At 48.6% G+C, this 24,785-nt stretch overlaps 1 protein-coding gene across 10 annotated transcripts in view; it reads left to right on the forward strand.

Moving 5' to 3' along the window:
* Positions 1–22,625, forward strand: part of Mgat5 (alpha-1,6-mannosylglycoprotein 6-beta-N-acetylglucosaminyltransferase) — a 284,487-nt gene extending 261,862 nt beyond the window's left edge. For all 10 annotated transcript variants that reach the window (XM_076941068.1, XM_076941066.1, XM_076941067.1 and 7 more), the window contains 4 exons: positions 3,510–3,626; positions 5,817–5,891; positions 13,662–13,819; positions 16,831–22,625. In XM_076941068.1, the coding sequence (XP_076797183.1) occupies positions 3,510–3,626; positions 5,817–5,891; positions 13,662–13,819; positions 16,831–17,029 (549 nt within the window). In that variant the 3' untranslated portion in view covers positions 17,030–22,625. The remainder of the gene's footprint in view (positions 1–3,509; positions 3,627–5,816; positions 5,892–13,661; positions 13,820–16,830) is intronic.
* The last annotated feature ends 2,160 nt before the right edge of the window (positions 22,626–24,785 follow it).

The following is a 24,785-nucleotide window of genomic DNA, read 5'->3' on the forward strand; positions in this document are numbered from 1 at the left end:
GACCACGAAGCCAAAGATAACGAGGGCTCTGACGGAGAGGGAGCATGCATAGTAAACCGAGAAAGGCCGCAGCCTCAGGACTGTAAGGCTTGGCAGTTTCCTGGAGGCTTCCCCAGCAGCTTGCGCAGGTCCTAGCCTCCTGCCCCAAACAGGGTCTGCAGTCACTGGGGTGATAAGGTACCTAGAACAGAGGCGAGGAGATGGCTGGTGCTAATTAGCTTGGACTTCTCCAAGTATCTCCATACTTATGGAAATAGAAGGGAAAAGGAATGGAAGGAGAGCCAGCCTGGCCTCCACAGCGAAAGTCCTAGCACTAGTGGCAGCAGCTTCTCTAATGAGTTGTGAGAATGCATTTCCGGCTGCGTAGATGGGTCAGTGGATGAGAGCACTTGCTCAACAAACAAGATCACCTGAGTGTTAACGTACAAGCCATGCATTGTCGCGGCTGCCTGTCACGGCTCGGGGAGTTGGGAGCAGAGATGGATGAGGCTTGCTGGCTTGGCAGTCCAGCTAAAAACAGTGAGCCCAGGTTCTATGAGACGCTGTGAATGATCATGTGAGTGACATGTGAGCGACATGTGAGTGACATGGAGAGCGCCACAGCCAGACACCCAGTATCTTCTGCCGGCCGCAGCACATGCACAGGAGCATGCACTGTGCATACATTACCCACATAGGCATCGATACATGCAGTAAACGAGTGAGTGAATGAACTAATAAATCAATAAATAAAAAGAACATATTTTCTCTCCAGAAATGAAATCTGCAAGTAACAGAACTTGCCTGTGCAGATCATTTTTTAATTTCTAATATATAAAAAATATAAAAATAATTTTTAGGAAAATAGTAGGTATTTCACTTAGTATTATGTGCCAAGAATTATAGTAGAAGATAGGATGTCTAGTTCCACTTTACAAGTAAATGTTAGTATTTAAAAGGAATAAAACATTCAGCTGCACACTGTCAGCTTGTTTTCTTATGTTTGACATTATGAAAAGGGGTTTGAGTATAATCTGTGTACAGCTCACACACGTGAACACAGCTGTCACCAATATGACATCTACCCATAGAGGCATGTTGTTCTGGAGGATAATACCCAGACTGACATTGATGTTGCTGTGACAGTTTTCTGAAATGGTGACTGTCTCCAATAAACCCGTAGAAGGCACAGGGAGTGCCCACCCAGCATACAGAGGCACTGGGTCCCATCCCCAGCACTGCCTAACCCTGGCCTCCCCTCCCTCTAGAGGTGGAGGCGGGAACATCAGAAGTTCAAGGTTACGCTCATCTGTGGAATGCGTTGGCAGCTGCACCCTGGACTGCATTAGATATTATCTTTTTTTTTTTAAGACATTTCCTGATCTGTATGGTGCACAGTAAGTACACTCCTGGGCGGCTCAGTCAAGGAGAGCCATTCCATGAGTCCACATTTTAAAACTCTCTGGGCTGGCGAGGTAGTGAGTGCTAAAGGCTATACTTGATATAGTCAGGGCCCTATGTTCAAAATCAAAACCAATCAATCAATCAATAAAAGTTCCTTGGGAAGTGACAAGTCTTCCCTGTGCACAATTGGCCTGATGGTATCACTATATGTCCTTGGTCCTCACCTAAAATGTTTCCACAAATATGTTAAAGGTCCTGTTTACACCATTGCCCTGAAGCGGTGTGAGAAGAAAGTGCAATCGTGGACTTCCGACAAGCCCAGGGTAGCTGAGATACATGCTTGCTTTCTTTGCCTGCACTTTTTTTTTTTTTCAATGTAAGGCCTTATATAGTCCAGGCTGGCATCAAATACAGTGTAGATAAGGATGGCTTCTCTACATCTTACCTGATCTTCATGCTGTTACCTCCTGAGTGCTGGGATTACAGGCACACACCACCATCCTGGCCTTACACAGTGCTGGATTGGACCCCAGGCCTCTGTGTCTGTGGGTCAGGCACTCTATGGTAGAGTGTCTCCTTGGCCTCCTCAGCCTCCTCTGCCTCCTCTATCTCCTCGGCCTCCTTCAACCACACTTTTTTTCCACATTTACTCTTTGAGAAGGAGTTGTGCATGTGCCTCAATACTCTGTGAAGGCTGGAGAACTTGGGGAGTCGTTCCTCTCCTTCTAGCATGTGGGGATTAGACCCAGGTCATCAGTCTCCACAGAGCCATCTCATCTCAGAAGAAAACCTCTAGGAGGGAGACTCACTCCTTGCTTTTCTGATTCTAAAGTGTCCTTATAAATTTTATGTTCTGTGTCAGGAGAGAGGGCTCCGTGGTTAAGAAAACATTCTGCTCTTATAAAGGACTAACATTTGGTTTTCAGCACCCATGGCAGGCAGTTCATAACCAACTGCCTGTAACCACAGCTCCAGGGGATCTATGACCTTTTCTTATTCCTGTAGGCAACTTCCTACACCCGTACATATACGTGTATAGGTGCATACATATACATAGCTTTTTAAAAATCAATAATTTTCATGTTCTGGCATTGCTCTGATTATTTCTGAAACCATTTGAGATTTCTTCTGACGTCATAAATTCCCCTACACTCACTCCCATGCACTCTATTGCTCAATCCTGGGGGGGTTTCAGCCTTCGAAAAAAAAAAACAAAAATGACTAGGCTTAACAGTGTAGTTTCAGGCTCACCTGGAATTTGTGATTTCCTATGTGTGCCTGCCAAATAAAGAAATCACAGGCATGTACCACCATGCCTGGCTCACAGCTTTGATCTTTATTGTGATTTTTCTGTACGTACCTGTCTATCTTAGCCCGGAGACTAGATACTAAATTTATGGAGGTGATTTTTGGCTGAGACTAAGTCCCCAAGTGCCCAAGACACAGTAAGGTTAGACTAACTAGTTTCTCACTGTTGTGACACAATAACAGACAAAAGGCAGCTTAAAGAAGGAGAAGTTAGTTTGGCTCAAACTTCAGGGGTACAAGTCTGCCCTGGAAGGGAAGGCATTGGCAGCAGGAACGTAAGGCGGGTGGTCACATGGCAGCCACAGTCAGGAAGCAGAGAAATGGATGCTCGTGTCAGCTTGCTCTCTCCTTTTTGTACAGTTCACTACATGGCCCATAGGATGATGCTGTTCACATTTGGGTGGGGCTTCCCACCACAACTAACAAAAATCTAGAAACTCCCTCAGACATGCCCAGAGGTCAGATCCTGTCAGTCTGACAGTCCATATTAACCACCACAGAAGGCCAAAGGCCCTGCTCAATGATAGAGCACCTGCTTTCTGTACAGCTGCCCCGAGTTCACCTAGGAACAGCTGTCCAAGCCTCTTTGTTATGACACTTTTATTTCCAAATGGGCTTCAAAAGTTCAAAACATCACTCTATTTTTTTTCTATCTGCCTATTAGAAGGTTGTGTTTGCTATGGGAGGACAAGAATGCTTCATCTTCTGTTTAAGTTCGACTTGACGCATAGAAGCAGAATGCTCTCTCTAGCCCACAGCTTTATCTGAGCAACCGTGCATGTGTGAAACTAAGATGCAACATGTCTTCTGTCTTGCAGCTGACATCCCAGCACCCTTACGCAGAAGTCTTCATTGGCCGGCCACACGTCTGGACTGTGGATCTTAATAACCGAGAGGAAGTAGAAGATGCAGTAAAAGCCATCTTAAACCAGAAGGTTGCTGCCTTTTTTTTTTTTTTTTTTTTTTTTTCCTGCCGGCCGGCATTTGACCTGTGCCCTGGAACACATGTGGAACATTGCAGTCCCTTGCTGTCAGTACACAGAACAGACCATAGCCTAGCCATAGCATCTGGCCTGAGGATTTCAAGGAGGCTCTGGGAGACACAAAACAGCTGGTGGCAGATGTAGGCTTGGGTCTCAGACCCTGCTGACAGGCCTTCTAGGCTCATGGGTCCCAGGCATGAAGAGAGTGGCTGGAGTCATACATGTTCACATGATGTCCTTGGAGAGATCTGTAAAAAGTAGTAGCTTATCCTACCTAACACAAAAGGATAAAGGTTATAAAGTAGGGGGTTTTCTGTTTTGTGTGTGCTGTGTGTGTACCCGTGTGCACACGTGTTTACATGTTCCTGTGAACTTGGATGTGTTACACATACAATTCACATGCCTGTGGCTTCTCTGTTGCTCTCCACTGTGTTTTTCTTGAGACTTGTATTTTTCACTAAATCTAAAGCACCCTGATTTGGCCTGGCAGGCTGGCCAGTGAGCTCTAGGGATCCACCTGTCCCCACCTCCATCAGCAGGATTGCATACATGCCCCATCCCATGCGACACTTGAGGCTGCAGATCGGGGCTTGGTCATTCCCCCAGTCTTGTAGTTTTCTACAGAATATGGTTTCTTTTTCTACCTAAGCACAGATAGAATCTTGTACAAGTAACCATTCTAGACTTTTCTGATCACTTTAAAAAGCATTGCTTAAGTACTTTCTTATACAGGGCACCCTCCAAGTCATTCTGGGAAGACAGGGGATGTCTGCATCCACCATAGATTGAGCTGCCCACCCCCCACCCCCCAGATCCCTGCCTCCGTGGGAAGTCTGCCAGTCTGTGGGAGTTTAGTTTGCCCAGGACTCATGTCAAAACTCTGAGGCACAGCCTCCCTGTACTTCTCCTCTTGAGTACCTTCTTCTGGTTACTTCCTGTCGGTGTAAGTGTGAGGTCCATAAGTGCAGGCTCAAGAAGGAAGTACTAATGGTAGTCCTTTGTCCCATCACCAGCAATGCCGTAGGGCTCCATATACATGGACTGCTGGTGACTTCCTCTGACATGTGATCCTGACTTCCTGTTATGAAACTCTGGCACAGGTGTCAGAGTGCCAGCTGGTGCCATGCAGCAGAGCCCAGTGCCCTCTTCCTTATCCTTCCCTCAGATGTCTCAGCAGCCATCAGAATGCCTTCTTCATTCCATGGCCTTCTGGGGTTTCCCATTCCCCTCCCCTGATAGTGAAAGCTCCTGTTTAGAAATCACAAGGCTTTTCTGAAGCCACAAATCCTGTTGTACTTTCTCTCTCCAGCTCCCAGTCTTGAGCTCCAGACCCCTCGGATTTCATATCATAGCTCATCCTCTAGGCTAAGGCTGATCCTCGGCTGGAAGAATACTTGTCTAGCATGCACAAGTCCTAGATTCCATCCCCAGTACCAGAGAAATCAGATGTAGTAGCACATGTCTGATTCTAGCACCCAGGAGGTAGAGGCAGGAGAATCAGAAGTTCAAGGTTACTCTTACCTGGATAGCAAGCCTACCAGCTTTATAAGACATTATAAGACTATATAAGACATTGTCTCAGAGAAAAAAATTCAGCTCTCCCAAGGCTTCCAGCTGAGCTCTTTGGTCTTGGCATTTCATCCCTTTGGTTTGTAGCATGCGTTCTTTGGACACATTCTTACTACAGACCAGCCATTTTTTCATGCTTCCCTCAGAGGAGTGATCATGTCTTCATTCATCTGATGCTTGCTAAATCCCTGCACTCTGCCCAGCCCTGGGATGCTGGTGATTCACAGCCATAGTGTTTACCCCACATGGTCTACCTGCTAACAAATGGTAATATTCACCTTTTTGAAGACCTACTGTGTACTTTACACTATCCAAGCAGTTTCCCATGTACCTTCACCACAGGTTAACAGAAATGAGTTTTTCTTCTTGTAAGTCTTTTACACATCAGGTATCTGAGACTTGGGGAAGGGAGGTTGCTCAGGGTCTAGAGATGAGGACAATGAGGCCTGAGCCCAGTCTATCCAGTTCCAGGTCTGTAGTTTTAATGCCTGCCGAGTGTGAGTCAGTGGAGGACCAGAAAGGGGCTCCCTCGTGTCCCATGTCCCTTTTCACAGTGCCCTGTTGTTTCTGCAGATTGAGCCGTATATGCCATATGAGTTCACGTGTGAAGGCATGCTGCAGAGAATCAATGCTTTTATTGAAAAACAGGTAAGGCCTGTCGGAGGGGTGTGTGTGTGTGTGTGTGTGTGCATGCGTGCGTGTGTGTGTGTGTCTGCTGGGTCCCACTTCCTGCTTTCCAGCCCTCACTTGGTGCACTTTCTGTGGTTAGTTGCCTGCTTTGGAAAACTTAAAGTGGCTCCATGACAACTTGTCATTTTTAAATGTCGCACTGTCATAGTCACCCAAGGGATCCAGTCTTCCCTTGGAATGTGCTCTCTGGGGCAATGAAGGTCATATGGACACTGACATTTGAGTGGTTGAGGTGGGGCCCTCCCCAAGCACTGGCTTGTACCCTGAACAGACCAAAGCATCTTGAGGACTCAGGAAGGTAGTGACTCTAGGTCCTGCCATCATTTCTCACACCACACCATACCCCCCAGAAATTCACTATCCTATTCCCAGGATTCACTACCCTATCCTAGTTGGTAAGCTCCAGGCCAATAAGAGACTATCTCAAAAAGCAAGGTGGGCAGAGCCTGAGGAATGGCCTCCACTTGTACATCATGTTCATTCATTCACATACCCATGGATACACACACACACACACACACACGCAGGAATCAAATCTACATTTTCAGAGTGTTTCTTTAAGGCTATAAATTCAGCAGGCTCTCAACATGTTAGGACTCTTGAGTGGTTTTCAAACTGGGCTCCCTTTCAGATAAAACCTTCTGTGAAACCCAGGCGTATGCTCTCAGAGGTGAAGGGGACAATTGTCACTGTTGTCCTCTATGATGTCTTAATTCCTTGGGCTTCAAAAGGAACACAGACCCAGAAATGGACAAAGCCAGAAACCCTGTGGGTAGGGAAATCCGAACTTGGCCAGCCCAAAAATACAGGGTTCTCTTTATAGGGCAAGACCAGAATATTTAAAGGTGATCAAGGACTCTCTGCACAATGGGGAGAAGAGCTGCAGAGCTGAAAATAGAAACTGTACGGGAAAAACAAATCTAGACTGCCAGCCCACAGGCATGTTCAGGGAAGCTGGGGCTCTGGGGCCTGAGCCTTGGGGTAACCACATCTGATCAACTGGGCTGTTGGGGGGACAAGGCAGGTAACAAGAAACGAGAGAGTTGGCATGCACGTGTGTGTGTGCAAGTGCATGTGCACATGTTTGTAAGTGTGCATGTGAGTGTGGATGTATACTTATGTACCTCGGGGGTCATTCCTTGGCAGCTATCATCCTTTTCTTTGAGATAGGGTCTCTCACTGGCCTGTAAGTCACCACGTAGGCTAGGCTGGATGTCCCGTGAGCCCCAGGGACCTGCCTGTGTCCATAACCCAGTGCTGGAATGACAAGCTGAGCACCAAGTCCGGCCTTTCCCTTGAACTCGGGTCCTCATGCTTGCCCAGCGGACACTTTAGCAACTGAGTGAGCTCCACAGCCCAGCCACCGGGATCCAGCTCCCGGTACCACGAGTTTGAGCATTTCTTACTCTTGCTTGCTGTTTCTTAGTAAATAAGAATGATGGGGTTCCCTTCTCCATGCTCCTGTGAGCATTGTGTGAGCAGCACCCAGAAAGTCCTGAGAACAAGGCTTGACCCCGTTCTCAGGAGGAGCAGTCTAGTCAGCACTGTTAGCGCACCATGCTCTCCTGAGGTACATTGTAATAGAGTTACACACATTGGGAGCTCAGCGTTTGCCATTATCTCATTCAGTCTAAACAGGACGCAGGAAGGACAGTACTGTCATAACTCTGGCACAGCACAGTCCTTGCTAGTGTGCGCATGCAGGATGCCATCCAACCCATTCATGGGTTCCCTTTCCAAGGGTTTGGTTTCCCATATCAACCAAAGACCCAGAGTACTCAGTGGAAAATATCAGTTCAGTACCAGGAAATATTTTTGCAAGAGGAAGAAACTATTCTCATCGTGTTTATTGCAGGGGACTACTATAAGGGTGTGCTTTAGTTTTAGTTAGTAACCTCCTGGCAGGCCTACCTAAGCTTCATCATAATTGTAGACGTACCCCAGGAGGCTAGGCCTGTGTGGGTAGGTTTGGTACTGTGCACGGTTGCAGGCATCCACTGCTGCTCTTTTCAGCCGGCACAGATGTAGGATGTGCTGCCAACAAGAGCATCTCACTGAAGGAAGGGGTCACTCTGGCTCACCATGCAAGGGTGTGGTTTGTCACAGTGGAGTGGGTAAGCACAGAAGCATGAAGCATCTGGTCATGGTCCCTCCACGGTCAGGGTGAGGGCTCAGATCACTTCTCCTTTCTATTCAGACCCCATGGGATGGCAATGCTCACATTTAGGGTAGACATTTTCATGTTGCTTTGCCCCGGCTAGAAGCTCTCTCATAGACATGTCCAGAGCTTTGTCTTCTAGGTGAGTCTAGATCCTGCCAAGTTGACAGTATTAACAGTCCCGTCATGGGCTGAGGGGTCTGTATACTCTCTCAGTCTACACAGTAAGGCCAGGATGCGTCAGGAGTAACTTCAGAGTAGGAACCGAGACACAGAGTCGTGGGGCACACCGGGGTGGAGTCAGGACTGGTTGCAGGTTTGGTGTAAAGCCACATATTCTCTGTGCATCTGCCAGGATCACAGATGCAGGTGCCCCATAGCTTACGCTCCCAGTGCTAGAATTACAAGTGCTTTTTCAGGTAGGTTCTGCTGATCAAACTCAAATCCTTATGCTTGCAAGACATGTACTTCACCAAGTAAACTATCTCTGGGCATTTCTTATAAGACATCCTCCGAATTCCTCATAAATTAGCAAGAATGGGGGTTATTTTTGGTTTATCTCAGGAACTTTATCAAAGCCACATGTCCCCTCCATGCATGGTGGGATCCAAGACCCCTCTGGATCTGATCAGATCTCCTAGTAGCTGCAGGCCCTGGATCCTAGTGCTTGGAGCATCCATTATATTTTCACAGTTTGCAGTCTTCAAAAAACAGCAAGGGCAGAGAGAGGGTGCTCCTGGCAGGAGTGGGAAGCCTGTGCCTTGGAGGAGAGCATCCCTACACCTGGAGTCACAAGCTCTCATTAGTCAGAGCTCAGCTTCCAGAGTCCTCCATGTGGGCTGCATGGAACATGGGCACTTTTATCGCAGCTCTCTTTCAAGATTTCACACACGCACGTGCATGTACACACACACACACACACACACACACACACACACACACACACACACACACACACTCCCATTCCCAGCAGCAGCAGGAACCAAAGGAAGCTAAACTGACAGCCTTTAAGATTGTTCCAGGCTTCAGGGTACAGTTCAAGAGTCACTGCTGGGAGCTTCCCTGGCACCCAGCTGGCTGGGGTGCAGGCCTTCTCCCCATGGGAGGAAGCTGGCTGCTTGCCCTTCTCCCTCAGTGCCCTGCCAGGGTGCACTGAAGCCAGTGCTGTGGCTTACTGTGTTCAAAATGAGCTATCTGAAGGAGGACTGACTCCAGCTGATGGGGAGTTCGAACCAAAGTAAAAGTCCCCAGCAGCAGATCAGTCACGCCAATTCCCTGTTTTAGGAGAACTTGCAGATTTGCCCCCAGGAGAAAGCAAGTGGCTAGAGAAGAGAAACAGGTCAGTTTGTTTGTTTGTTTGTTTGGCTTCATATAAAGATCTTCTAACTCTACAGGATGTGACCAGAGCAATGGCTCATTTGGTAACGATTCCTGCTGCAAAACCTGACAACCTAGTGTGATCCCCAAGACCTAACTGGAGAAGGAGAGGGCAAACTTCCACAAGTTGATCTCAGACCTCCACATGTGTCCTGTGGCACGTGTGCCCCCACACATACAACTCAGTGTACACAAAATAAAACTACATCTTTAAAAATTTCATCTAAATACAGGGTCTTCAGTCAGTCAGATGGTTGTTTGGTTTGACACAGAGTCTCATGTATCTCAGGTTGACCTTGAACTTGTTATGTAGACAAGGATGACCTTGAACTCCTGACCCTCCTGTGTTTTCACAGATGCTGGGATTGCAGGTGTGTACCACCATGCAGTGCTAGAATACACATATTTGACAGGCTTTGAACCAGCTCAACCCAGCCCCATAATGTGGTTAGTAAGAGTTGTTTGGTCACATGCAAAGCAGCAGACATCGGCCTCGGCCTGTCACATACATGTACACACATAGGGAGCTGAGGTTGCAGGTGGCGCAGAGACAGAGAGTATTGCTTTGACTGACAACTCTGTTGGTACATTCTTGATTTGTAGTCACTGCGTGACAATTTTGGAATAGCCAAACACACTGAGAAACATGTGCACCGATGGCAGAAAGAAGGGGGGGGGGGGAGTGCAGATGGTGCCGGCCCGCCTGAGCTTGTTAACCAGATTGGCAATGGCGGTTTATTTCTCCTTCTGGCTGCAGAGATGCCTCATTGGGCTGGAGTACCACTTTTTCTACTTTACTCCCATCAAAGCCTCCAGGATGCTGAAATCATGCAGTCCCATTCAGTAGCTCTCTACTGAGTACCAGTTAGCTACAGAATGCCATGGTAGCGGTAAGCAGCCTGTAGAACTCAGCCCAGAAGTCCGTGTCTTCTCTGGTCATAGCTGCCACCCCTCTGCCCCCTCCCTGTAGAGCCAGCCTCGTCCGGCTTCCAGGTGTCCTTCAGCATGTGCATAGGTGTCTAGTTTGCTGTTCTGAAGTGTTGGAAGCAGCAGCCTTCACTACCAGACCGTGCGCTAAACCTCTAAGGCCAGGTACAGCCCTTCCTGTTCCTGTTTCTGACGCCCTGCGTGAGGCCGTAATGGTCCTTTGTAAAGTTGTCAATGGACACACACTTTCCTCTCTTAGCAAGGGTCTGTGGAATGAATGAATGAATGCATAAATGAATAAGTGAAGGAGCAGTTAGCATGAGACCGTGAGGCAGCTTGCATTGCCTGTAGCCTCCTGACCACCCACTGGCCACTGTGCCTTCGGGTGAGAGGAGGCTCATGCCCAGCCCTTCCATTCCTGTTGTGTGCTCCAAGGCATTCAGCCATTAGGTGCTGTCATAGGTGAGCTATAGAGATGATCCAGTGACTCAACTCCCCTGCAGCACGCAGCACGGTATCGCTGTCCTTCTTACCAGCCACCTCTCAGAACTACCCAGGAATGAAGGGCAAGTGGCACTGTCCCCATTTCCTATATGGGTCAGGTGGAGGGAGCTTGTAAGGCATTCATGAAGTCCCCTGCTGGGGACCAGCCCCCTCTGCCGTGCTTTCTGTGACAACCTGGGCTCCCTCTGATCAGTTGTTACCTTCAAGCTGTCTGGATGATTCTGTAAGCTTTAAGACTTTGATGCTATTTTTACTGTTCCTGAAACTTCTGGCCCCTAGAACAAATACCTGAGAGGATGCCAGGCCATTGTGATGGGCAGGGACAGGATACCTGTGCACCCTTTCCATTCAGGGCAGACTTGAGCTAGGCATGTGTATTGGAGGGACCTGGGGAAGACAGCTGCTGTCACATCAGCTCTGCTGTGCAGTCCTAAGGACAACACCCTCTGTCTGAACCTTGCAATGACTCCTGCCCTGTTCCAGAGTAGATGCAGGGCAACCATCCATCCAGGAAGCTCAGCTTCTCCAGCCTCCCACGCCTTGTCCAGAAGCAGCTGTAGGGGAAGCAACTCTCCCAAGGAACCTAAAGGAAGTCAGTGAGTGCCTGCCCTTTGCCATCTCTCTGCTGAGCTCCTTCCTTCATTCTGCAGTTACGCCACTGTGCAGGGAGCCGGATGAGACAGGCCCGCGTTCACGGGGTCAGGCTGCAGATCTGCCCCATCTGTTTTTCTAACTTCAGATGTAACTTTCTAGAAGGGTAAGATGAATGAGAAAGGAAACTTTGTGGTTGTTCTGAAACTCACGAGGTACGAAGATACAACCAGGGACTGTCGGAGGAGCAAGAAGTTGTAAACAGCAGAATCTGAACTTTGAGCCTTCTGAGCTTCCCACCTCCCCGGGCTGATGTACTATGCTGGTCAGCTCTCTGCAGCCGTAGTGCATGCTACGATGAGAAGCTTAGAATAGGGGTGCTTTCTTTCAGCTCAGTTTAAGGTTTCTATCCATGACTGGGCCCACTGCTGTGGGTTTGTGGTGAAGCCCTACATCATGGCTGAGCATGGTTCAAAGCAAAACTTCTCAGTTAGGGGACTCAGAGAAGACCCGGTGGTTAAGAGCACTTGCTGTTCTTGCAGAGGATCCAAGTTCAGTTCCCAAAACCCACACCAGACAGCTTATAACTGATTTTAACTAACTACAACTCCAGTGAACCTAGTGCTCTCTTCTAAATCCCACAGGTGTACACACGTGTGCGCGCGCGCGCACACACACACACACACACACATACACACACACACACAAATCTAAACAACAATAACAAAAAACAGCATGGCTAGGAAGAAACAGGAAGGGTGTCCTACATCCCCTCAAAGGCAAGATCCTAATGTCCTGAAGATCCTAAGCCCCTACCTCCCAAAGGTCCCAACATCTCCCAGAATGCCTCACTGGGGACAAAGCTCTTAACACATGGGCCTTTCGGGATATTAAAGGTCAAACTACAGCACCAGGGTTGGGCCTCACCAAATTCAAGAGGCAGAGGGATTCCCACTCTTCTGCTGGTTCCTTTGCAGCCTTGTGGATGGCCTGTTGTGATGGTTACTCTAATCATGAACTACAGTCACCATGGAAATGCCCTCCAGGTGTGTTGGTGAGGGTGTTGAGGGAAGAACCATTCTGAATTTTTGTGGCACTAACTGTGAACTGGATAAGAGGACAGGGAGAGAGCAAGCTGAGCTCAAGTATTCTTTACTGTCACTCCATGCTTTGTGTCACCATGAGCACATAGCAGTCAGCTGCCCCGCCCACCATGATGACCGAACCATCAGGCTGAGCCAAAACAAACCCATCCTCACTTAAGTTGCCTCCGTCAGCTATTTTGTCACAGCAAGGAGAAAAGTATGATCATCGATACACCTCTCCTGCCACCTGGCCACCTAGCAGCCTTCGTGTATGATGAATTGAAACCCTCTTCATTACGGTTTTTAATGGCTGTGGAAGGTACCCATTTGCTCCTGAGGAGCTTGCGTTAACCAGCAAAAACACACTGTAAGCTTTTCCAAATGCCTGTGTGTCTCTCAACTGCTAGTTCTATCTATGACAGCTATCCTGATGGATGGGCAGCTGTCATACGCAGGCTGTCTACACACAGAGAACCGTGCCTATTAGTACAGACTGCAGTTCCATTCAGGAAAGTGAGTCTGCACAGTTATGCTGTCGCCCTTAGCAACAGCATCCAGACCCCACAAGACTATGCTGCCCATGGATTAGTTCAGGCATGAACTAATATATACTACATATAGTGTTTGGAGAATCTAAGAGCAGAGGTCAGAGTTGGTGGTAATGAGCCTGAAGATGGTCTTCAGGGGGAATAAGGGTGTGTGTGTGTGTGTGTGTGTGTGTGTGTACATGTGTACACACAAACATATATGTGGTTGTTTTGACATAGAGCCTCTAGCCCAGGCTGGCCTCAAACTCATTTTGTAACTAAAGGTGATCCTCTGCCTCCCAAGTGCTGGGCGTCTCCACACCTTTATCCAGTGCAGGGGACGGAACCCAGAGCTTCGTGCTCACTGGAAAAGCACCCTTCCAACTGAGGCAAGTCCTCAGGCGGAAACTGGTGTTTACAGAGGTCACAGCCTGTCCGAAGGATGTGTCCTTCTTGTCAGACTTCCTCAGCACAGCGCCTCCCGTGGTTGGTTGCTAGGTTGATGCTGCCTCATTGTGTCCTTAATCCCTAGCTGATGATGGCTTCACTGTCGTTCTAGGACTTCTGCCATGGCCAAGTGATGTGGCCGCCCCTTAGCGCCCTGCAGGTGAAGCTGGCTGAGCCCGGGCAGTCCTGCAAACAGGTGTGCCAAGAGAGCCAGCTCATCTGTGAGCCGTCCTTCTTCCAACACCTCAACAAGGAAAAGGACCTGATGAAGTAAGTGTGTTGGGGGCCGGGAGGGGGGAAGGGCAGGGCTGCTCGGCCACTGCTGCCTGTCTTAGACCTGGGTTGAGAGGTGCCCAGATTCATGCTCCCCAGCTGTGGGCTTCAGGAAACAATGAGGGAAGGGTGGGCAGGGTGCACCCCAAAAAGAGCTCACCTCTCACACATGCACTCATATGATGTGTGTGTGATGTGGGCTTCTGTAACGTTTGTGTGGGATGTCTGTGTATATGATGTATGTGTACATACGTGTCTTTATGTGTTGGTTCGCATGTACAGTGACATGCATGTACAGTGACGAAAGTGCAGCTGCCGTTGTTCCTTACCTTCTGTCTTGTCTAAACAGCCTCTTGGTTCTCTCCACTGCTGGCCTGTGGGCTTCCAGGGACCTCCCTGTGTCTGCCTCCCGTCTCAAAGCAGGAGACTGGGATTAGAGGCATCCACTGCCACACCCTGTATTACGTGGGCCTGGGGCCCATTACCTGTTAGTGCCATTTTCTTGTCTGCAGAACAAGAACATTCTCGAGTGTATGAAGTTACTTCTTTGCTGTGGCAGATTACCTGACAAAGGCATCTCAAAGAAGGATTTGGAGGTGCAGTCCCCCCTGGAGGCCACCAGAGCTTGAGGTGGATGTTCACACTGCACTCACAGTCTGAGAGCAGAGAGAGAGGGAGGCAGAGGGTCAGGGAGCAGGGAGCTGGCTGTTTCCTTTGTATTCCACACAGAACAGGAGACATGGAGTGGAGCATTACATATTTAGTCTGGATCTTCCTTCCACACACATGCCCAAGGTTTGTCTCCTAGGCGACAATTGATGAACCGTGGCACTAAGTGACACTAGGATGGGGACAGTGGCACACATGCCTTGTGGGGGAGGAAGAGGAGCTCGGCTTCAGGCAGTGGAGTAGGCTCAAGACTGACAGGCTGAACCCAGAAAAGCAAGCCCCACAGCCTGCCCCAGTAACACGGAGCCTTACAGGTAGGTTTATATTGTACAACAGAGATGTTCAGCGATTGTCCAGAGTCACACAGCTCCTGTAAGACAAAGCCCAAACTTAAACAGAGTTCTGCCTGGCGCCTTCTATACTGTGTTCTTGGAGCAATTGGTTTCCACTAGCCCATAGGCCTTCCTTGTTCTGGGTGGATAGAATGGGTACTAATTGGAGGGTACTAGTACAGCCCACAAGAGAAGATCTGTGAGGTGAGAGCCTAGTGCCAGCTAGGCTTGTCAAACACTGTAATCCCAGCACTGAGGAGGCAGAAGCAGTAGAATTAGGAACTTAAGGCTATCTTTTCCAAGTTCGAGGCCAGCCTGGGCTATGTGAGACCCTGACAAAAAAAAAAAAAAAAAAAAAAAAGAAAAAAAAAAAAAAAGAAAAGAAAAGAAAAGAAAAAGAAAAAAGGAGAGAGAGCTTAGTGGGTCTGTCATCTGTGCTTACCAGTCACTCGAGGAGCTGAGCTTGATCTCCAGATCCCAAGTGTCAAAGCTGGGCATGGACGCCTAAGAATGCAATCCCAGTTCTGGGAGGCAGCGCCAGGAAGACCCCGAGTGCTCGCCAGCCAGCCTAGCCACGTGTGCAAGCTCCTGGCCAGTGACAAACCCTATCTCAAAAGGACAGGCTGGGCAGCTTTCCTGAGGATTCTGACTTCTAGCTTTCACATATATGTGGACATGCACACACACACACACACACACACACACACACACACATACACACACACACACAGATCGTGAACTGAACAAGAAAAAAGGCCAGTGTCTGTGGGGACAAAAGTCTTTAAAACATAGATACTTCCCTTTTCTTCTTCTGTTCTTCATTCTCTTTTCTCTTCCTCTTCTCTTTATTATCCTCTTTATCTTTCTCCTCTCCCCCTTTCTTCTCCACCTTGTCTTCCTTTTTAAGACAGGTCTGCTGTAGCCCAGGCTGGCCTTGAACTCACTAAGTAGCTGATGCTAACCATGAACTTGTGACCCTCCTGCCACTGCTTCTAAAATGCTGATCCAACCAGCAGGAACCGTCATGCCACCTCCTCTTCACTGTTTGTTTTGCTTTGCTTTGTTTGGGATGGCATGTCACTCTGTACCCCAGGCTGGCCTAAAACTTACTATGTATGTAGCCAGGCTCAACCCTGAACTTGACTAGGATTATAAACGTGAGCCTCCATTCCCAGCTCAGTACCAAGTACACATCTAAGTATGTATTAGTAACAGTTGCTTTGCTGGTCTTGGTTCTTGGAAGTGACCATCACTTGGACATCAGTGTGTAGCGCTGTGGGGTGTGTGTGTGTGTGTGTGTGTGTGTGTGTGTGTGTGTGTTGTTTGCACATGTGTGTTCATGTTTGTGCAGTAATGTGCATGTGTGTGTGAAGGCTTACTTTGGGGGACAGGGTCTTCAGTTTTCCTGAGACTCTCCAAGTGGGCTAGGCTAGCTGGCCATCCACTCCCAGGGATCTGCGTATCTCCAGTTCCCCAGCATGGGGGTCACATGTGCGTGCCGTCCAAGTGGCTTTTTTTGTTTGACATGGCTTCTGGAGATAGACCTCTGGTCTTCAAGCTTGCATGGCAAGCTGGCTGGATCAGCTCCGTGGCTCCCGTTTTGGCTTTCACGTACCATCTCCCTGCTCTATGACCTGTCTCTCCCAGTACAGCTCTCACTCACGGTGGGTGGGGCACACATTTCTTCTTTGTTGTTTCTCAGCTGCACAGAGTCTCAACGCTCAGAGTGCTCTTTCTCCACTTGAGTATGCAGGCAGGTCCTCAGCTTTTCTTCATTGCTGATAACTCGTCCCCAAAGAGCCTAGCCTCAGAGCCAGTCCCCTGCCTGCACACATTTGGTATCATGCCCTCTCTTTGCATAGTCGAGATCCCCAGATGCAGAGAATTTCAGAGTCACATGGATGATGTCATCTCTGAAGTAGGACAATGGGATATGCTCCCTCACTCAGAGCAGGTAATCCAGCAGTTGGACAGGACCTCACACAAGTACCTTTGTCTTCCTCTTAGGTATAAGGTGAACTGCCAAAGCTCAGAACTGTACAAGGACATCCTGGTGCCCTCCTTCTACCCCAAGAGCAAGCACTGTGTGTTCCAAGGGGACCTCCTGCTCTTCAGTTGCGCCGGGGCTCACCCCACACACCAGCGGATCTGCCCCTGCCGGGACTTCATCAAAGGCCAGGTGGCCCTCTGCAAAGACTGCCTATAGCATAGCCGCCCTGAATTCATTCAGATGGGAAAGATGTGGCTCCACTGGGCAGGGCCAAGGAGTCCAAAGACATTCAGGGACTCTGACCAGAGCCTGAGATCTTTGGTCCAGGGCTTGGATTTAGTACTGCTCCAGCCGTAGCCAGCACATCCCAGTTTACACCAAAACCACAAGAGAACAGAGGTCAGAGCAGGGGCCTGAGTTCTCCCTGGTGTAATGAATGTCCTCTCTCTCTGGGAGATGCAGGGAAATGCAGCTGCTCCCGGATTTTTTTTTTAAAAAAGAAGGGATAAAAGTCTGGAGACTCTTCAACTGAAAACAAAACAGGAAGAGGGATTGAGCCAACTAGGAAGGACTTTGGGGACAATCCTAAACCAATTAATTTATTTATTTGGGAGGATGGGGGCGGGCTTGGGAGGGAGGAAAGGGGTTGAACAGGTTTTTTTTTTTTGTTTGTTTCTCACTGTTAATCACCCACCTTCAGGACCTTCTTGTTCTGCAGCATCAAGCAGGATGCAGAGGGGCTTGTGGCATGCTTGAGGGCAGCTGTGGGAGCATGACTCCTGGTGACAAGTGACAGCAGAGAAAAAAAGATGGCTTTAAGTGGAGGGATGTAGCTCAGTTTGTAAAATGCTCGCGTAGCATACGTGGGGTCCTGGGTTCCATCCTCAGCACCACACAAAACCAGGTAAGAAGCAGAGGCGGGAGGACCAAACATTCTCCTTGGCTACATAACAAAGTCAAGGCCTTTGTCCCCAAGTCTAGGCTACAAGAGACCCAGTCTCAGAAAATGGGGGGAATGGCCTTGAAAACACAGCCAGCCACTGTCAAAGCATTGTCAGAGCCATTGGATCCTATGTGTACTTGGCAGGTGGCAGCTGAAAGGCAGGTGACCTTGGTGGGGACATGCCTGTGGTGTCCTGAGGGCCCCACCGAGTTCCAAAGACGGGCTGGACGCAGATGAGAGAGGCTGCTTTCCTGTGTGTCTCCTCCTCCTCCTCTTCTTCCTCCTGCTCCTGCTCCTTCTCCTTCCTCTCCTCCCCCTGCTCCCGCCCCCTGCCCCACCTACATAGCTTGTTCCTAATTTCTGGTTAGAATTCATCTTTGTTGAAGAAACACAGAATTATGTAATTCTTGTTTCCTGCTGTGGTAAACTCAACCCTGCCCCCCACCCTCCCCATCAAAGGCTCCAGGAGCTGCCCTTGAATTTGGAGAGGGCATCTCTAGCCTCCAAACAGCTAAGACTTGGAGATGAATGTCAGTTCTAGAGTTAGTAGCACAAGGGTTTGCGTCATGCCCCTGTTGGTGTCTGATATTGCTGCAGTCCAAGGAATTGACTCCACAAACCTGATGGTTTCTGGGGAGGTAAGGACAGTTCAGGGTGGATGCTAGAGATTACCCTGGCCTAACCCCCAGTAGCTGTGGCTTACAAAGGGTTGGAGCCTGGGGCTGGCTTTTACTTGAAGCACTATTGTTCTATGGTATTTGATCCGCCCTGTGAGGGCCTGGCAGCAGTTGGCCTAGTCTAGATGCTGCAATCCCCACTTTTCATACCCTGGGGCCCTTTTGTGAGTCCATTCCTGCTGAAGTACTGCTTCTGTGAGTTTCTGGAGACACCTCCCACACTTCTCTCCATGCTGGTGAATGAACCAATCCTCTTCTACCTCTAGCTGTTAGCATTGTCCACCGGGCCCCAGCTGGTAGAGTAGACTTCCTGGTTGGCTGGTGCTGCCCAGCGCCCCCCTGTGGCCAGGTGGAGCCTCTGCCTAGCTGAACAGCAGAGCAAGGCCGTGACTAGATGAGCCTCCAGAAGCAACAGAAAGGATCTGCTTGTGGTGACCAAGGAGTGGGGAGATGGCACATGAAACTTTTAGGTCCGGGAAATCACCTGCTCTCCTCTTGATTTCTACCTGGGTGCATACATCACACCAATCACACCTCTAGCGCCTCCCCGACCACGCCCCTTTTGGCCCTAAGTCAGACACCTCAAGGGCCTGAGATTCTAGTCCTAGAGAATGAAGTGGAGTCAAGAGGCAATGACAGGGCAGGTACTGGCCCTAAACACTGACAGGGGTCCCTCAGGACTGGCTGGAATCACCTCTGCCTAGCTTTAGCCTCCAAGCAGGCAGAACTTCAAAAGCCTACCTATGAAGCATCTTCATTAGGCTTTTGCAAAGGTTTCCTGTGGCAGGACAGGAGAAAGCTGTACAGTTTCACGGGGAAGGACGCTTCCCGTAGAGTGGGCCTTTGGGCTGCACCCCAGGTTGTGGTAATTTGCCTGAGTTTCCAGACCTGAAAATCAGGCTCTTCTTCGGAGCACTTAAGGCAGTGGGTGACAGTGCTGACATTCAACCAGCAGGGGGTGCCCAGCTGAAAAGAATCCCCATGCTGCTGATAACCATAGACAGGCAGGAAGGCAACTTTGTCTCCATCTGCAGAAGCCTCCTGGCCAGGAGCTCAACTTCCCTTCACATTCTTACTCCTCTTCTCCAGTCCAAGACCCCGAGTTACACAACCCAGAAGGGTTCTTTCTCCCATGTCATAAATTCCTCTCCCTGTTTTAGGCAGAAATAAGTAAGCTCACTTACTCTGGTGGGTTCCTGTTCTTGGGACTAACCAACCGTAGTCTAGTTTTTAAGAGAATTAGCAATAGGTGAGACGTTCCTGAAGGTACAGCAGCTCCCAGGCCTCCTCAGAGTTAGCAAGATATGGATGGCCAAGTGGCCATCAAGGGGAAACTGACCTACCCGGTGTATGGGCATTCTGACTGTCAGGTGTGGGACTGACTGGGTGCCCACAGAACTTACAAAGCATTGGCGGTCTTGTGGGAGCTGAGCCTATGTGTAACTGAACCTTCCACCAGGAGAGGAATCTGAAATCAGGACTTGTGTGTTCTGCACAAAAATCACAGATCACCTGAACTTTAGAGTTATTTTCCCCTTTGTGATGTTAGGCTCTTAAAATAGGGGGAAAGCTTTATCTAATTTATTGAGAGAAAGAATACACTGCTTCAGAAGGTGGAAGCTTCTTTAGAGCAAGAACTCCTTAGAAGGGCCATGTCTGGTTGGATCCCAGCCCACGCCCGCCTCGTGCATTTCTGTGTGTGTTCTTGTACAAATGGAAGCACTGTATAGAGGTTGATTTCATCTCTGAGATGAATCGTTTGTTTTAAGTGCGTGTTTGGGAATACCCGTCTGTCCTTTTGCTGGTACGTGTCTTTTCATTTCTCTTTGAGGTTGGATTTTGAAGGCTGGGTGCTACGAAAGGCTGATAGCTGATTGTTCCAGCCTGGAATAACGACATTTGTCCACAGTGTGTGCACACACACATGGCTACTTGTGTCCCCAGTGTATGCGAGCGCACAAGACTGTATATATAGTGTGTATCCGTGTATACATGTGTGTTTGTGTATGTTCCCAGTGTGTTCCCTAGAACAGGGCAGAGGGTGCCAAGAATCCTCTAGCACCCCAGGATCAAACCCCATCTCTGAGTCTGATGATGACCAAGGCAGTGAAGAGTCTCATGTCCCCATGACCCTGGCCCTAGCTGACATGTTGCTGAGGCAGAAAACCAGCCCTCAAGCCATCTCTGTAGAAGAAGGAGCCCCCAAATACTTCAGCTAGTTAGCATGGTGGAGGCGAGATGTCTACTTGCCTTTTCTTGTCCCTAGCAAATGAATGCAGATGTGAAGGTGCGGTCCTATTAGTGAGGTGGGTTGTACTGAAACTATGTGTTGTTCATGGGTGAGTGTGTGTTCTTTAGATCAGACCAGGGTGGTTTACCTAGATTGTATGTAATTAGGCACCGCCACCCTCTCCCAAAATCTTGACTGAAAAGGAAAGACCAAGTATTTTGTTAACGACAGGCTATGCTGTATGTGTCATGATTCCAAGCCTGGACTGTTTTATTTATTTTAAACTATTTTAATTTCTCTTTATTTCCCCCCCCCCGTCTGTGTGGCTGCAGAGTGTGTCTTTGTTAGAGTAGATGGATGTCAGGAATAGGTTTATAGCCTTCAGGAAGCTAGCAGCCTGGAGCTGGGGATGGGTTCCTCCCATCTGTATTGCCTTCAACAGAAAGTGAAAAGTTTTTCAGTTTGGGTTTTTGTTTTTTTACATATAGCAAAAGACCAAATTAGCTGTATAGTCTTGGATACAGAAAATAAGAATCACTCTAGCTGTCCTAGCACTTAGGGCCCTGTGGGGATTCCATGTTTAGCACAGTGCCTGGCTCATAGTAAGCCTGGTGAATGTTCAGTATTGATATTAGTAGTATATCATAAAACCTGAGAAATAAAGAGCTGTGCTCACCCCCTATCTGTTGATTCAGACATGATGGTTACATAAAAATCTTGTTGTGTCGATCAGATGCTGTAGGAATTAACTGTTGCAAATGTTTAAGCTCTGTGCCTACCTACCCTGCTCGCTGGAATTCTAGTGTTTTCTCGAATGCACTGAGTGATTGGAAACTTTGTCAGTCTTCAGCACTCCATGAAACAAGGCTGAATTTATTACTGAAAGTCGAACCACCACTATGTTCTGGTACATTCCAGGGGTTTCTTTGAGGAACTTTTTGAGCTCAAAATTAAAAGTTCTCTCACAAGTTGCACTCCTTGAATTAGAGTTTAATTTATATTCCGCTATAATGCAATAATAGAAGCTTCAATTTGTTTAAGGGAAAGAGGGAACGGCTAAATGTACAGTCCCCAGGAAATCCCTTTGCTGCCCCCTGCTGGACAGGGTGACTCCCAGCAGGCTGGTTACCTCTGCCACATTCCCATCTTATCTAAGATTAATCCCGTGACTGGTCCCTTAAAAAAAAAAATCTACCACCACCACCCCAAAGGAGCCATATGAGACCCTACGACAGGGATTTTGACTTCTTTCTACCCTGTAGAACAACTGTGAGCGAGTTGCCCATGTGCAACAGAGAGGCGAATGTTCTGGAGTCCAGTTTGCTTTTTCAGTTCCTCTCGCTTCTCGGCTGATCAGTGACTTTATTGTTCAAGGGATGAAAGTTTTGAATTTACCTTCCTCAGAGCGTCATTCTTCCCCAGATTTTGTGGCACTTAAGGCTGTCCTAATCCCACCCTGGCTGCCCCCCCCCCAGTCTCCACCCACCACAGCTGGAACACATGCTGGGGGGAGGGGGGTAGTTGCCTGTGGAAGCCAGCATGGGTAGGAGGTACACAGTAAGCATTGCGTGATAGCCGGCCAGGACTGTGAACACAGTCGGCAGCTCCCATGGAAGCAGGAACGCAGCAGATACCGGAATCAGGTTTTTTGTTTTGAGCTCAGCCCATGTATTAAAGAGAATAGTGTAACCACGATGCCAAAGGACATGGTGACGTCCCTTCCACTGTAGTTCTGTCACAACCTTGGTGTTAAGCTCATGGCCGTTCGTGTCTGTGTCTTCAAATGGATCCTGGTTCACTTGTTTTCTACTGTCACTTCTAGGGTTAAGTCACAGGATCCTGCAAATGAGGTGTCGCTGTCCCCGCATTTACTGTACAAGGCAAAAACGACACTACTTTGTTTTCCTGTGCTGTAGAGAAACTAGGGAGAACTTTATTTTTCAATAAACTTTTCTTGTGTGACAGGTGGTAGTGATTTGGGGGGGAGATGTGGCTTAAAGCTATGTTCCATGGTACCAACACACTCACTTGCAAAGGTATGTTCAAGCACTGGGTGGGTCCTAGGGAAATGAGTGCTGAGTTCACAAGGTGCTTGCTATACCTGTGTGAGAACCTGGCTCCAGCCCTCAGAATCCACTTTTAAAGAAGGCAGGAGTGGTGGCACATGCTTGAAACCCCAGTTCTTGGTTAGAGATAAAGTGATTGGCATAAGGACCGAACCCATGTACAAAGCACAAGTGTGGCACCCACTTGTAGTCCCAGCTCTGGAGATGTGAAGACAGGTAGAGCCTTGGGGCTCGATGCTCAGCCTGCCCAGCCTACTCGGCAAGTTCCAGGCTAGTTAGAGACTCTGGAATGAGGTGAACAGTATCCTAAGGAATGTCACCTGAAATTGACTGCTGGCCTCCATGTGTGTGTGCAAACACATATACACAAACACATACATACATGTACACACACACACACACACACACACACACATGTGGATAGGGCAAGGGCTACCCCTACTGTGTACCCTCATTGATGCTAAACTCAAAGTATTCTTTCCATCTTCCATTCACACTGAAGAGAACTGAACTAGAAAATGAACTCAATTTGTTTTCTTCAGAGGTTTCTGGCTGCACCAGGCACTGACATTGCCATCCAAGTGGAGCAGTAAAAGACTGAGCAGCGCTGTTCTCCAGAAAGAGAGGAAGGAGCCAGGGGTCAATGAGCTGTGGGAACTGCCCAGGGATCTATCATCAGGGCTGGCTAGGTAGGAAGCCCTGGGGTTGATTCCCAGCACCACGTAAACTGACATAGTGATGCAGACCTGCAGTCCCACACTCAGGCAGTGGCAGAAGGATCAGGGGCTCCCTGAAATTAGGAGTCCTCCTGGCGAATTTCCCCAAAAAGAGGCACTGTGGAATTCACAAGCACCTGAGGCTCAACTCCCTGAACTCCGAGAATGTTAACTACAAGGAAAGGTACAGGCAAAATTATGGAACCTGCGTTCCCCAGGCAAAGTGGGAGGTCCCTTAGTGTCCTTTTGGAAAGTCTGTTGGACCAAAGTTCCTGACTGCAATTGTGTGTCTCTTGGTCAAAGTTCTTGGGTCAGAAATATTTCAGAGAGCTTGAGAGATGACTCAGCAGCTAGGAGCATGTGTTTTGCACGCATGAGGATTTGAGTTCAAATAGTTAGTGCCACGTCCAAATCCACATCCAAGCAGGGCATGACTACATGTGCCTATAACCCCAAAACTGTGGGAAGCAGAGCCAGGAGACTCTCTGGGGCTTTCTGACCACCAGCCTAGCTTCAGGTTCAGAGAGAGATTCTGTCCCCGGGGAGTAAGATGCTCATAAAAGCGTGTATACACACACACACACACACACACACACACACACACACACACACACGTACTCAGAAATACACATTCACACATATACATGCATACAAATGTACATACATACATACATACATACATACATACAAGCACATGTTCACACACACACACAGTGTTTTAGAACCTAACTTTCTGGATTTTGGAGCTCTTGTCTCCTTGAGTTAGTCTTGGGACGAAACCCAAACTGAACGGCAAACTCATTTATAGTTCCTATGTACTCAATACCTATGGCCTAAGGACCATGTCATACCATATTTTTAGTGGGCCTTTGTTTTCACTGCAACCTGTCACATGAGGCCAGGTGTGAACCTTTCTGTTTGTGCCACCATGCTGGTGTGCATTTCTTGAGCCTTTTGGGTTTTCGATTTCGGGGATTCAGGGTGTTCAGCCTGTGCCTTTTCCTTTGAAAGCACGGAGTGAAATGAGACATCAAAAACCTCAGTAAAACCTGGAGATCGGCCATCCCTCTGCTCTAGTGTCTCCAGCAGCACACTGTGACTGTGTGGTCAATTGCAGTGAGCCTGGCCTCCCCTCTGGAGACTATGGACCCCACATCAACAGATCAAGGTGTTGCTGTCACTGTCACAGGTATCAGCAGCCCCTGCCTTGCCCACCTTCAGCCACAACAGAAAACCTACCCGCTGGAGATGGGGGAATGACTCAGTGGGCAGAACACTTGCTGTACAGTAAGAAGACCTGACTTCAGATCCACAGCACCCACATAAAAGCCACCTATGAT

This window comes from Arvicanthis niloticus, chromosome 10, assembly GCF_011762505.2.
Source record: "Arvicanthis niloticus isolate mArvNil1 chromosome 10, mArvNil1.pat.X, whole genome shotgun sequence".
Taxonomy (NCBI): domain Eukaryota; kingdom Metazoa; phylum Chordata; class Mammalia; order Rodentia; family Muridae; genus Arvicanthis; species Arvicanthis niloticus.